Source organism: Plectropomus leopardus, chromosome 11, assembly GCF_008729295.1.
Source record: "Plectropomus leopardus isolate mb chromosome 11, YSFRI_Pleo_2.0, whole genome shotgun sequence".
Lineage (NCBI taxonomy): Eukaryota > Metazoa > Chordata > Actinopteri > Perciformes > Serranidae > Plectropomus > Plectropomus leopardus.
The window spans coordinates 1,976,279-1,991,840 of record NC_056473.1 but is presented as its reverse complement, the minus strand read 5'-3'; the positions used below and the strand labels follow the sequence as shown (position 1 = coordinate 1,991,840).

Genomic DNA, 15,562 nt, shown 5'->3' with positions numbered 1-15,562 from the left:
TAATATACCAAACCTGAAGCCTGAAGGATTTCTTTATATATATATATATATATACACACACACACACACATATATATATATATATATATATATATATATATATATATATATATATATATATATATATATATATATATATATATATATATATATATATATATATACATATATATATATACTTTATATAACATCCAAAAGAGAAAAAGAAAAAAATAGCAGCTTTGTTCTGTACAGACATAGAGGCAAACATTTTGAATCGTAAAAAGTTTTTTTTTTTTTAAAAAGTGACAAAACCAATGATGTGTATAAAAATGATCCTGCAGTCTAAAATACAACTGTAAGACCTTTATATGTGTTTTAAATGTAGAGAAACTAATAGCTATTCTAAAAGAGACCTGCTGTGATTTAAAAGTTGTCTCTAGGCTACTAAAATCCGGTCGAACTCCTTCTCGTTTTCTGTCTCAGGTCTTTGACTCTGTCTGTCTGTTGTGGCGTATTTGGTGCTTTTTAATTTGAACAGCAGTATCACAGAGAACCATGTTGACCGCCCCCATGAAATGCACACTAAAAAAATGTCGGACAAGGTTTAAATAAATGAAAGTGGAGGAAGAGTCGTATCCTTGATTGTGAAGTTCAGTGATTTGCAGTGTGAGACTCATGATGCTTTAATTTATTGAAACAAGGACAGACTGAGGCTGTGATCTAGAGTTCAGTCACTTGTGTGCTTCCATTGGATGTTCAGGTGATGAGGGAGAAAGTATTTGTTCATCTGTTGTGGAGCAGCAGAAGGCTTTGGTCAGCCCATCACCAGCAACAGGCATGCTGGTTTTTCAAATAGTTACATGAAAATAAAGGGTTGGTTTGTGAAAAACTCATAAGACGAAAAAAGCAGCAAATCTCTGTGCATGAGGAGCTTAGTAAATAATTAAATTTGGGTTTTGTTTTTTTTTTTTAAAAAACTTAAAGCAGTTACCAAATTGATTGCATATTTTCTGTTAACTGACTAATTGTTTCAACTTCAAGGTCCAGTGTCCAGCATTTAGGGGCATCTATTGGTAGAAAAGGTGTATAATATTCAGAACTGTGTTTTTATTGATGTATAATCACCTGAAAATAAGAATCCTGCTTTTGTCACAAGAGATTAAGTTGTTTAAGGGGCTGTTTACACAGCAAAAGTTCTTGCATGAAACTGAAAACTTTTGCTGCACTTTTGCCACATGACAAAAGTGTTTTGGGGACCTGAAAACGAAACTTTTGTAACCTGGTTCCAAAGTGTAATATTTTCGAAATGCCACCCCTACTGTCACCGTGTAAATAGGCAATGCGTGGGTCCTGTGAGAGCGGTGAATCACGGCTGCACATGGTGTTCTATAATGGTGTGTCATTACATGGAAAAGATTTTTCCTGTTTTTGTAGGGCTGTTCTCATCTTAGCGTGGCTTTAGTCTACATACAAAGCGGCTCCTCTTCCACAAGAGTCTGACATTCACATTTTCACATTTTTGTGTCGGCCACCGTAGTCCTCTGACGTGCTTAGCACATAGGAGAAGTTTAAGCTCTTCAAACACAACACTAAATGCTACTAAATCCTGAACACTGGACCCTTAATTAAATTCTAACTGACATTTCAGTAATAAAAGATGAATTCTTAGTGATTGTGCCAACTGATTTGAAAAAAAAAAAGATCCTTAAATTTATTTGCTTACATTTCAGATCCTGAACAAAACCCTCCTGTTTGTATGCTGGCTTGTCTACTTGCACAGATATTTTGTGTCGTATCCCTCCTCTGAGTATCACAAGGCTTGCTAGATTTCTTCCACCCACAATGCAGACGCTGTAGATTCTGAGAAAACATTGACTGCAGGTGTGAATGCAGCCTTCTCAACAGTAACATGGTACCCTGTCCTGTGATAACCCCCCACACACAGTTGCTCCACCAGCAGCTACTAGAGAAAGTCTGAATACCACCACCACAACAGTTTTGGTATCATTTCCCAGACAGACTTATCTGAACTCTGAATCACAGCCTTCTACAAGAAGGGAGAACTGTATTAAACTGAGGAAAAAAACTTGATTTGGCAATAGTTTGGCAGATACACAATAGGCCTCCTCTTCCATTTTGACTGGAAAATGAAACACTGATCGTAGTCCAAACTTTCTAATGGAGGCATCCTCATGTGACACGAGCCGGTCTGCTCATGCAAACAAAGTCATTGTGATGGAAAGTCATTTAGTAATGGAGCTATACCATTTTATAGAGAGAATCCCATGTTTCGTATAAATACACACTCAGATATCCACAACATCCTCTCTGAAATCATCAGGAAAAAAGTGCTCTTCTGTTGGATTTGCTGGCAGATATGCTAAAAAAAAAGTTTTCTTGAAGTTCATGTCTAAATCTGTAAGTCAGGATACATGCCTTTATTGTTTTCCTTCTCAAAGGACTTATGTAACAAGAACTGAAATCCTGGCGGCACAGGAAGGAGTTCCCCAGTGTCGAGTCTGCGCCACCAAACTCTGAATGCTTTAGCAGGTTTCTGTACTTTCTCTCAGTTTTTACAGTTTCTGTTTGACCTTAAAGGAGTGGAGAGACATCTACTGGCACACAGTAGAAGAAAGTTGTTTCTTACCTCATCCATCCCTCCTGAAGAGACGGAGGAGAGGTTTGTGTTACCCTGTAAGAGGAGGAGGAGGAGGACAAGGAGGGGGGGGTGGTCTGATATCAGCAGGCCGACGACTGGGGCAGTGGTAACGCCCGTTCGTTCTTTCTGCCCCCGTTCATGTGTGCATAGGGTTGCATCTCGTCAAAGTTGGGCCGCAGTACCACCACAGGCCCATTTGCCGAAACTTGTCCTGAGTGCTTGTCCAAGGCTTGGCCTGAAGACGCCAAGGCTGAGGCAACCGGGCCCGGGGAGGAGGGAGACACAGGTCCCAGTAATGGAGTACTCGGGCCTTGCATGGGGGATAACTGCTGGGTAGAAGGAGGCGGCGTTCCTCCCGTACACCCCGACGACAAGGGGGCGCCGGCAGCAGAGGGCTGCCTGGTGGATGCAGGGTCCAGTGGAATGTTCTCCATGTTTTCTACCTCCATGTCCAGCTCCTCGGTGTCTGGCGGTTTGTTCTCCTCGCTGTAGAAGAAGCTCATTTCCCTGAAGGGAGGATCCAGTTCATCTTTTATGCTGCTGATGATCTCCAGGAAGGATGGACGCATCTTGGGATTATACTGCCAGCACATCCTCATCAGCTCAAACCTGCAAGTGACGGACAACAAATTAGTGATGGACAGTAGATGTTTGTGTGATTTTTTTGTACTGTGGATGTGAGAAAATCTTGCGCTAAAAAGACCATCATTTTCAAAGATACCAGCTTTATTTGACTAACTTTGACTGCTGCTCTGTATAAGCCACATATTAGCTTTGTCTGAACAATATGAAGACTATGGATTTTGTCCCCGGTCTCAGAGTGTAATAGTGCTACCTCACAGGCAGGAGGACATGAGTTATGATCACAGGAGCCCAATATTTAGAAAATGTGTATTTGTCCCCCAAATAAAAGATGAAAACAGCAGAGGACTGCGAACAAAATTAAATACATTTAAATCATAAATTAACCCTTTTAAACTGAGATTGACATCAGTTTTCTTGTGCTGCATTCAGTTGTCTTTTACAATCATTTTAACCTTTGAAATGTTAGAAAATTGGTTTAAAACACAGGAAAAACATAATGAGCAACTTGGCAAGAAATGTCCCACAAATTGCAAAAAAAAGTAGTAAAAGGAAATTCTCTGTAAATTAGCTGAGATGGATTATTTGATATATCAAAAACTACGGTAAATTGTGCAGAAAACACCATTGATGATTCTCTTAATTACTTATTTAAAATAATGGGGAAAACAAATCATTAGATTTTTTAGCACTGTCTTGAGGTAATTTTCCCTTTATGTGCCTTTTATTCTACTTTTTATTTTTATTTTTTTATTTTTTTTATGTGTTATTTTTCATTATGTTAAGAGGCTTGTCACCTTCCATTTAAAAAAAAATCAAGCCAATTTACTTGGGTTTCAAAGGGTTAATACAGAAAAGGCACAAAATGTGTGTATAAAAATCACCAAAATGGAGGAAATTAATGGTAAACTATGTAGGATTTCCCAAAAAGATAAAACACAAACAAAAAAACAACAACATATGGCTTCATACAGAAGTAATCCCTCACAACCATAACTCGTGACCCCTGTAAGCGTGCTTTTCTGCAGATTCTGCCCTCTGCTTGGATTTACTTCATTTCTGTGTTCAGGTTTGTTTGTGGGTGAGGTCAGCTCAGGCTTTAGAAAAAGGAAGCCAGTCAAGTCAGGTGCCAGACCGTATGCAGCAGGCATCCAAGAGACACGGTGCCAAAAAAATATATATATAAAAATAAATAAATAAATGAGCAAAAAAATAAAATGAAATGTAGCAAGGCAAAATGGCAGACGAGAGAGAGTTAGGAGTTGGCTTTTACTTTCACTCTGGCTGGTGAGCGAGTTTTTAACAATAACAGACAGTCCTGCAGAGTACACCTGCAAGTGTTTGATGCTTACAAATGTCAGGTGGAAGAACCCCAAACCACATGTTTCATGTGTCCTCCTCAATACGAAAAAATAATTTTACACTCTTGCAGCAGCCTAAAACTCTTTCATTGTACATACAGGGATGTGAGTATTGTGTTAAGACAGCCTTTTCCTTTAAAAAATTAGTGGGAAGACTCTTACCAGCAGGTGGCAGGAGACACTGAAACTGAAGCTCATTTTAATACTCTGGCACTATAACTCTAACACTGTATTGATCTTGAAAAAAAAACCAACTATGTAGACAGTACACTGATATAGTACTGTAAACGACACAAATTTATGGTGATACTTATACTCACTGGAATACTACAACAGTAAATGCCAAATAGGACAGATGCTTTCTTTCTTTTTTTTTTTTTTTTTTTTTTACTTTTTGTAATTCATTCTGTGACCAGTAAAAAAGACAAATTATAATCAAAAAGTGTTGCATCCAGATAAACTGCCCCTGCGCTTAGTGTTCAGTGTTCTTGTACTACTGGGTGTAAATATAGTGTACTGCACATCCCTTAAGTCTGGTGGCAACAGCTCATATACACCAAAAAGGATGTGTGAAGTAACTTATACCTGCTCTTATCTCCTGGAGCTGACCTTTAACCCTTAGAGACTGTTTGGAGCATTTTTAAATGTTTGTGTAATTTTATTTAATATTGGAATTTCCAGCATAGCTGCTACAATAAGTCTAAAATACACTGTGGAAACTAAATTGTTACATTCAGACTGTTAAGGTCAAAAAATGCTCCATTGAAACCCATTCAAACTGCAACTTTTGATTACACAACCATCAAAGCATAAAAACATGCATAGTATTAGTTCTGGGCTTTTGCCTTGAAATTTCTTTCTAATTTCTATTTCTACTATTTTCCAACTGATGACATCATTTTTACCATATTTGGCATATGGAGAAAACACATGCTATTTCCACTAGGTGCACTGTCACAATCAATGTTGCTACAAATCAATGAAATATCCCATGCTGTGACAATGTATGTATGTGTATACATATATATATATATATATATACAGTGCTGTGCAAAAATCTTGTTGTAATAAGGACATAATATATACATTTATTGCCTGGTCTCTTCATGAAGATACAAAGAATACAGAGAACATGTACGGTGTTTTAAAACAGCAAAAAAGTCAAAATAAAATGTCTTCTGACTGAAGTCAATATTTAGTGTGAAACATGGAATCATACAATCATGACAAAAGGTCATGATTGTATGAAACAATCAATATTGAGCTTTGGACATGTCTTGAATGCTACCTGGTGTGCCTGCACCAGAAGAATAGTACTGTAAATCTCATAGTGCCTGCTTAAGAGAGTTCAAGTCACGCTAGGTGGAAATGGAGGTCACAGTAAATATTTGCAACTTAAGCCTGATGAGGTTGTTTTATTCTGGAATATTTGCATTTTTAATAGTGTATACTGGTTGTATTTTAGTAAAGAGACTACTGAGACATAAATATCTATGGTCATTATAACCTTGCTAAAACAAAGTTCAAAGTGGCCTAAGACTTTTGCACAGTACTGTATATGTATAAACCTGACATTTAAAGCGTTCAAATTCTGAGAATTTATGAATACATGATATTTATGATTAGGACTGATGCTGGTAAAAAAAAATTTAAAAAAATAAAGCTCTTTAAAGCTTGATTTTGAAAAGAACATTTTGTGTGAAGAGCGATACGAGTGTGTGTAATATCAAAGCGGGCCCCTGTTGTCATACAGGTTTGTTGTTGAGCGGCACTCGGGGTCAACATGCCAGTTCTAGTGAAATTTGGATACCTTATATTGATTGCTACATTACAGCTCGTACAGTAAGCTCAGTAATGTAGCATGTACTCAGCAGCACAGTAAATCATATGTTAGGTTACTGTGCCAGGCCAGCAGCCGAGCTTTGGGAATGTCAAAACAACATCATAAAAGGGAGAATTATTACAGTTTTGTGTGGTGCTACACCACACACCACAACTTCAATTATACACAAACAAGCTAAGAATACTCTCCAAGGCTCGCTGACATAAACACCTCAGACCTCTTTCCTCCATTCTTGCTGTTCCCTTTCTCTTGTTTTCTTTCTCTCCCTCTCTCTCAGTGGTCTCTCCTCTGTCTACAACAGCCTCTGCAGCTGGGTGCCAGCTCCACTCTGCACAGAGGTATTATGGGTAAATCTTTTCCGAAGCACGCGACTTGCTTTATGCTCTGAAGCAGCAGGGGAGGGCAGCTCTGACTTGTTATTCAGCAGCAAAGCAAGTGTCTTTAAGTTGATGTTAAGATGTCCAAACCCAGGCGGCAAAGACCTCCCATGAAAAGACGAGTAGTGCTTGGGGGCAGGCTGGCACTCCGGGGAAACCTGTCGGCACAGTCCTGCCTGCTGAAAACTCTGTCCCCACCATCTGTTGCTACACACAAGGCTGGATGCAAATGTAGAAAACAAACACTGCAGTAAATCCTGACAAGTTGTCAGCATCCTGCCAGTCACAACACATGCTATTGCCATTAAGCTAAATGGACTTACATTTGACCTGTCACTGTGATGCAACATGGCAACATGTTAAAGCTAACAGGAGCACATGTGCAGTATACTAACATGTTCTTCAGCTGGCATAGAAGAGCTCCTCAAGGTCAAGCAATAACATCTATTTTACTTTTAAATTGTGTATTATACATAGATTTTTTCTTTTTTGTGTTACATCTCTTGTGTATGTTTGTTTTACTTGTTCATGCACATTTGGTACATTGAAGTTCATTTCAACAAATTAAATGTGCTGTATGAATAAAGTTTACTGACTCTGCTTTCAAGGTCCAGTGTGTAGGGGGATCTACTGACAGATATGAAATATAATATCACAAATGTTTTTGTTTTTTTTTATTTAGTATTACCTGAAGATAAGAATCATTGTATTTTCATTACCTTAGAATGAGCTGTTGATGTCTACAAATAGAGCAGTTTGCCTCGTTTTTACAGTAGCCCAGAGTGGACAAACCAAACACTGGCTCTAAATAGGGCCATGTGTTTTTTTGCATTGACCAATATAATAAGCAGCCCTTCCGCTACAAGCTGACCTGCACCAGGAAAATACTGATTTTTAACGTGAAACTGCTTTATTCAGTGTTTTTACCCATTTTAATCACTGGGTCAGTTTTGTAAAGCAAGGGACCTCTGCAGATAATTCAGCTACCAGTAAAAACCTCCTGAACATCTGGATCTTAAGTTACCAGAGAAAAAAGGTGAGTGCACATTTGCAGGTGCTGTTGCAGTGTTGCAGTGTTGGTGAACCACTCATTTGTAACATGAAACTGCTTTATTCTTTATTTTTACCAGTTTAAATCACAGAGGCAGTTTGTTTTTGAGAGGAAGAGACCTTTGAAGACAATTCAGCTCCTAGTAAAAACGTCCTAAAAAATAAACACTACAGAAATCTTAACCAGGAGTTTCCGACTGGCACATGGGAGAAGTTTAAGCTGGTCGCAATCTGCAGTCCTCACCACTAGATGCCACTAAATCGCACATACTGCTGCTTTAACTTGGTTCTGTGCTCTCTAATACTTGTTTCTGTTTTTCATTATTTGTTGTGTTCAGCTTGATATGTTTGTTAAGCTGTCTGACTCTAAACTACTGAGTCAAACTGGGGCGCCCAGTAGCTCACCTGGTAAAGCGGGCGTCCCATGTACGTAGGCTGCGTCTTTGCTGCAGTGGCTGCAGGTTGAATTCCAACCTTGGCTCATGACTGTATGTCATCCCCTCTCTCTCCCTCTTCCACACTTAAGCTGTCCTATCTAATAAAGGCAAAAAGCCCCCCAAAAAATCTTAAAAAAAACAACTTTTGAGTCACATCAATGAACGCTGAGTGTTACAAATATCTGCTGTGATTGTGTGATGTAGGTAGTGTAATGATGCTTTCATAAGGAAATGATGCTGCAGTCAGTCTTTTAGAAAAGAATCTGCAGTCTAGACACAGCAAGAATTTCACCAGACTGAAAAAAATAGACAAAGAGAACCTTGAATCACTCTGATAAAATCAGAAACAGACACAGGCCAAGTGTAGAACAGTCTTCAAACATCTATGGTAAATGTTTAATAAAGCTGAACGGGATTCTCTGGCAGAAGAACTTGCACACATGCAACATCCCCAGTGTGGTGAAACCTTGATGTATAATAGCAGTGCGAGTGGTACTGCACATTCCACAATAAATCATGTTGTTTAATATAATTTCTGTCTGCTTTCATTTTGGCCCAACCCTGCGAGAGAGCATGCACTTTTGTCTATAGGAAACTCGAGACAGAAACATGGGAAATCCAATCAGTGACCCACAGCTACCTGACCATGGGAAAGACAGCACAATGAGGACACATTCAAGGCTTTCCAAATATGACTCAGCCTGCTTTCTCTTGTATCTTTCTATTCAGTCTTTGTATGGACTTCTGGCTTCAGCGCACTTCAGCAGTCTTCTGGAAATCTCCATTAAGTCACTACAGCAGAGGCGACCAGCAGCAAAAGGCCTGGCTTCCCTGTGTGTTGCTCACAGAGCAGGACGCTAACCCCCCACCCACCAGCAACACCACTACCACCACCACCTCTGTAACACAATCCACACACTCCTGTAATCAGGACAAAACAGTCAGGCTGCCATAGAAACAAGAGGTTTGTGTCTGCACAACACTTGGCCTGCTTCTTTTTTTGCTACTCGCACTCTCTTTCTAAGGTGAGGTCAGCCGTGGAGAGTGGGAGGGGAGAGAGCGGAATGCCTTCTTATTGAGGTCAGAGTGGGAGGGCAGAAATGCATATATGCAGCGCTGCATGCTGACAAGCAGGCTGTGCTGTGATTTCTCTTCACTTACAGCCAGGGTGATTCATTCATTCATTATAAATAAGTTAATGAATTCTTTCTCTCCAACTCCCTTTCGCTGACGAATAGACTCCATCTCCCTCCTTATGCCCGTTCTTGGAGGCTGGAATGAGGGGCATCTTTCACACGCGTGTCGTGGCATCCCTTCTATGGGCTGAGGCTGACGGGTGAGGAGGCTTCATGCTGCCAGCTGACTACCGGGGCCATGTCGTCAGCGGACCACATTTAACCTGTGACGTTAATGTCAGCCCTCATCTTGGCTCTACCTAAGCATACACACCACATGATATCCTACACACTTCAAACCACAACTTTAAATAGATGTTGGGCAAAGTATTATGGGACAGAAGGCCGTGTGAGACGGTAGTAGGCAGCAGAGGACAAAAAAACAATACACCCTTAACCCTTTGAAATGTGCAAATTGGCTTGATTTCTGTCAAAAACATGGGAGGAAGGCAATGAGCAGCGACAGAAGCAAAAAAAGCAAAACGTTTTTTTTAAATCAGTAAAAAAGGTGCTTTAAACATTATAATAAGTTTGTAACATAATTTTATGTAATAATGATAGTCATAAATATAGTTTATCCCCTTTTTTCTATTTTTTCTCATTTTTCCATAAGCATTTTTCCCAAGCGTTTTCAAAAAAAATCCTAAACCTACTAATTCCTTGCAAATTGTGAAAGATTTATTGACAAGTTGCTCATTGCCTTTTCCCTCGTGTTTTTAAAAGAAGTTGCACCAATTTGCTAAGGGCTCTAAGGGTTTAAATCCTTATGAGAGGCGTCTGAAAACAGCATAAGAAAAGTGATGTCACTCCAGGTTTCAAAGGGTTAAAGGGTGATTGAAAATAAACCTGACAGGCCTCAGATGTTTGATGCTGCACAGTTACAAGGGGACTCACAGCATATCGGGGCAGTTGTCAGGTTTGTCCAAGAGTCCTCCCTCCATGACGAAGCGCAGCACTTGTTCGTTGGACATGCCTTGGTAAGGCTGCTCTGCTAAGGTGGCGATCTCCCACAGCACGACACCAAATGACCTGCAGTAAGAAATGAAACCACATCTTATACAAATATATTTACATTTTACTTTTTATCTGATGCTAACTCTGTGCTGCTTACATTGAGGGCAACAGCAGAAAGGTTTAAGGCACAGCAGTTTATAAGTTCAAAATAAATCTTACTATTAACACTTAAAAATTCCTTGAAAATAATGTGGAAAAAATAAGTTGCCATAACATAATTTTGTGAGAAATCAATTGTATTCCTAATTATGCTTTCAATCTTATTACAAAGTGTGTACAGTACACCTTCCATTAATGCTACAGCTTTCAAAGCACATGTTTAAATCATATTTTTCTCACCTTTCAGCCAGAGGTTTCTTTTTGCTTCGCTAAAAATCTGTTTACTTGCTTGAGTTTGGTAATCCATTACAGTGAATATGTCTTCTTTTATCAGTGTAAATTCTACATTATGGCTGTAGTGCAGTACTGCAACTGAGTGAAGACTGAATTTGTAGTATATGAAGTGATTAGCTAATGAAAAGCAAAAAACAAGCAGATTATATTTGCTGGAGCCAGCAAAGAACCATGGGAATACTACTTTAAAACTGCACTACCTAATCTTTTCTTTCCACACTGGGTCAAATGACAGTAGCCATGTTTCCATTAAAGATTTGCGCAAAACTTAAATGATATTTTTTAAAAATGTCGATAAAACACAATTGTGAGATGACTGTGTTCCCACTAAGTGATGTTCTGTGACTTCTCCTGTGCTGATAACATTCCAAGAAGCATGTTAATGGATGTTCAAAACATTAGCAGCTTTATTTCTATTGCAGCCACCGCACTAGCTGTCATTATTTCCAATCCAAGGCCACACAGGCGTGTTATGGAACCATAATGGAAAGGCAAGCCCCTTATACTCTACTTTTGAGGAGTTATGTGATGCAATGACAGCTCTTGTAGCTCCTGCTGCATCATGAGGGAGCCAGTTCCTACTGACAAGCACACAGACATAGCATCATGTGACCTAAAAAAGCCAAAAAAGAGTTTCCATTGCAGTTTTGTGCTCCTGAAATACCACTTTATGCAAGGGTAAAAACTTTCTTGTGATAAATATGAGTTTTTTCTTAAATTGATGTGATTTCATTAGGCATATTTTATATTTGCAATTTCAGTTTGCGCATTTTGAGGGTAAATGGAAACCCACCTTATGTGTATTGTGAGAGATGGTGCTTCAGACGACAAAAACACAGAAAATTAACCAACTGCAGGTCACCACGATTCACAACTTTTTCAGGGAATATTATGGCTATGCTGTATTTATAGCTTGCTATGTCGCCCAAAAGTGGCCAAAAATATATGAATTAGACAAAAAAGGCAAAACAGCAACAGAGAGGCAAATATCCCCACCAAACATAAATCAGACAAAACAAGGGTAAGGTTTTAAGTTAAAACAAGATGAATGCAAGATGCAAAATGTTGACATAAATAAATAAAAACAGAAAGGATAAAAAGACAATATAAAAAATAAATTTAAAGATGTCATCAGACAAAAGCAAGTCTATAAAGATCTTAAGCAGTGATGTAAAACTGATTCTGCAAACCTTCTCTCCTCAGATAAGCTGTGCTGAAGCCTGGGGGCCCTGATGGCAAAAGCAGCATCATCATACACATGCTGTGTTTTTAACTTATCGACTGTCAACTGTAACCATAATTCAGAATACATTGGATTTCTGCCCTTAAACAGCCAAAAAAAACTGCTTAAAATACTGCAACTTTAATTCCCTACATTATCTAGACAATACGTAATGTATAAACTGAAATTTAATGGCCAGAACAAAAGCAACCCGATAACATTTACTGATGGAGAATGATACAAAAAAAGCAGCACACTTCTCCTCATGTTATCTCCTTCATGTTAAAGCTAAAACCAGGCAGCCCAAGTGTTAAGAGAAATGTAAGCTGTGTATCAGTGTGTCAGTGAATCACAATGATGTCACCGCTGCAGGAAGCAGCCTCAGTATAAAGTATTTACAGTACGGCTAACGTCACCTCAGTTTAACCTCAAGCTACCTCGCACTGAAATTACTATCAAACTATTCATGGAGCAAAGTCTTAACTTGACTTACAAAAACCACAAGATTTGTGCACTCTTGCTAGTCATAATTTCACAACTGGCACGGGTTCAGAGGGTCCATTGAGCAGTCTTTTAAACAGTCTTATTACAACACTGCACATAAGTGGCTGAAACAGCTTCCTGCTGACAGACAAAGCCACGTTCAGACATCTTTTCTCCATCAACAAATTAAAAGTCACCTCCTTGCAGATTCCTGAGGAGCCCATAATGGGTTGAACTTCATCTGTGCAACATCAAAGAGGAAGATATAGAACGCAAATGTGGAGGTGGGTTTGTGCTGGCACTGCAACCTCTCATTTAAAAACATCTGGAGCAGTTTAAGCCCACTCTGAGGAGACTGACCCGTGGGACATTTTGAGTTGGGAAACAAAAACTTGGAAGGAAGCTAGTAAACACTTGTATTTCTCCACAACGGTATTCCTCCTGATAAAAAAATGTGGCATAACTGTAAACTGAGATTTTGCTGCAAGCTGGCATAAAATAAGGCATCGGTAAACAATAAAAATAAAAAAAAATAAAGATTTATCTTGTTTTATACTCCTCTGTCAGGGAGAGAGAGGAATTTCCAGAGAGCCAGCTGGGAAACAAAAGATTGTGATGGTTTTGGAAGTAGCTGTCATAGCATGCACGGAGGGGATGGAGGACAGGAAATGCATGTTCAAACTGTTAAGTAAAGAATGTTGAGAATACCGGCCGTAAAGTGAAATACTATATGTTTTTATGGTTTTGACTCCACAGCATGAACTTTTTTAGCGTATCCACACACACAAATATGTCAACATTTCTGGAATAGTTAGGGAGCCCCCTGGATTAGGGCAGGTTTGTACATGCATAATGCAGACTTGTGAGTGTGTTCTCATACCAGACATCAGACATTGTAGTGAACACGCCATCTTTAAGCGACTCTGGAGACATCCAGCGGACAGGCAGCAGGCCCTTCCCTCCTTTTCTGTAGTAATCCGTCTCATAAATATCTCTGGTCATGCCAAAATCTGAAGAAAAAGAATGAAAACAGAGGTTGGGGAAGCCACTAAATATCATTCTGTGTGGGAGAGGGAGCTCCTGAGAGCTCATCCATTCCCTCACCTCCTCCCCTCCCTATGTCCATCTACATTAAGACTCCACTGCCTCAGGCACTCGCTGAAATCCAAACACTTATTTTTTCCAGGCTGGTAGAGCGGCTTCAGCCCTGAGCAACGAGGGGAGGCTGAAGGCAGCATATTAACTTGACTTACCTCCAATCTTCACAGTGAAGTCCTCGGCTACCATGCAGTTCCTGGCAGCCAGATCTCTGTGGACAAATTTGTTGGCATTTAGGTACGACATGCCGTCGGCTATTTCCCCTGCCATCTGGATCATCTTTTTGAGCGGGGGTAGGACCTGGCTTGTGGCATTCTGGGGATAGCAGAGAGCATGAAAAAGCACTGTTAAGTCAGCCACAACACTGGACGCTGGTTACATTTCAGCTTTACAACATGATCGATGGATGCTGTGTGTGGAGATGTGGGTGAGAGAGAAAGTGAGAAAAAAGGGGGGTGAGACATGTGTATGTATTCATCCCCTTTTTCTGTGTGTGTGGGAGGAAAAGCTGCTTACTTCTTTGCGCAGAGAGCGCAGGTAGCTCTTGAGATCGCCACGGGTCATCAGCTCCATAATCACCAGTGTTGGCTGTCCCTGTGAGACCACGCCCAACAGCCGCACCTGAACCAATCACAAGGTTTCCAATATGTTCAAGAGGAAAAGATGACGTAATCTCAAAGCAGTCAGTAATCACACCAAAAAACCCCTTCCTTTGTATGTGGTTTGATGGACAGAATTTTTCTCACAATGCAATTCATAAAGTAAATGTTGGAGCAGCTGGGAAAAAAAATAACTACAGATGGTCAAACAGCTCCAGCAAAACAGCAGAAAACAAAAATTATTTTAGGACAATTTTGTCTTATTTTAAAATGACTATACTCATACTGTGACTGCATCATCTGCTATTTAGATTTTATCTGCCTCTGTTGTCAAACTGTGTTGTTTATTCTTAACTTGTACATGTTTCACTATATTGTGAGCCTTTTTATCTTAATGTTGTTTGTCTTAACCATTGCACATATTGTATCTTCAAATTATATATTATTTTATTATTTCCGGACACCTTTTAACATCCGGCAAGAGACTATTGATGAAAACTAGCTCTCCAGCTAACATCGTCTCTTCTTAAATAAATAAACAACAAATTACAAATAAAAACTTGTGGAAAAAAACCCTCTAAATTTCTTTCTATGAATATCAAAGGTTCAGCATGTAGGATTTAGGGGATATATTGACAAAAAAATATATATAATAACTATGTTTTCTTAAGTGTATAATCACCTGTACATGATAATCATTTTATTCTTATGACCTTAGAATGATCTGTTTCTATCGCTATAAGGAGCAGTTCCTTATCCACGGGGTACACTATGTTGAACCACCATGTTTCTACAGTAGCCCAATATTTTTACATTGGCTTCTATAGTTAGCAGCCCCTCTGCGACAAGCAGCATGTTGCTGGGTCTGTGTGTTTGAAAGAGGAGAAGACCTCAGGAGATAGCTGGGCCCCTGAACATCTGGATCATAAGCTAACAGAGAGAGCAGGTGATGAGCACGTGCTGGGCTAGTGGCCTGTTTGCAACATGCTAAACAAATGTGGTTTTAGTATGCACTGCAGTAAGTTAAAAGGTATGTTTACAAAAGACGAAGACAAAATTTGTGTGTACGCATGGTGTGAGGCACTTCTAAATTTGCTCTCAGAGAACGAAAAAATTCAGGTGATAAAATGTCTATGAATATCTTTAAGCACTGTTTGTGAATGAGGTCCACTGTTCCTTCAACTGACAGTGGCTGTCTACAGTCAATTTAACTGATGTCCAATGTTGCATATATGGTAGCAGCTCCTGTTAGTGAAAAACAGTAGATTCTTGTGTAAAAACTGCAAA

General features: G+C 39.4%; 1 protein-coding gene across 2 annotated transcripts in view; it reads right to left on the bottom strand.

The window, feature by feature from the left end:
* Window positions 1–221: 221 nt before the first annotated feature.
* Window positions 222–15,562, bottom strand: part of igf1ra (insulin-like growth factor 1a receptor) — a 104,163-nt gene continuing 88,822 nt past the window's right edge. Inside the window, exons 17-21 of one of the 2 annotated variants that reach the window (XM_042495402.1) lie at window positions 14,193–14,297; window positions 13,832–13,991; window positions 13,459–13,588; window positions 10,361–10,495; window positions 222–3,250 (exon numbers count right to left, since the gene is read on the bottom strand). In XM_042495402.1, coding sequence (XP_042351336.1) covers window positions 2,722–3,250; window positions 10,361–10,495; window positions 13,459–13,588; window positions 13,832–13,991; window positions 14,193–14,297 — 1,059 coding nt within the window. In that variant the 3' untranslated portion in view covers window positions 222–2,721. Of the gene's footprint in view, window positions 3,251–9,568; window positions 9,727–10,360; window positions 10,496–13,458; window positions 13,589–13,831; window positions 13,992–14,192; window positions 14,298–15,562 lie in introns of those variants that run through there. The other variant, XM_042495403.1, reaches the window with a different exon arrangement.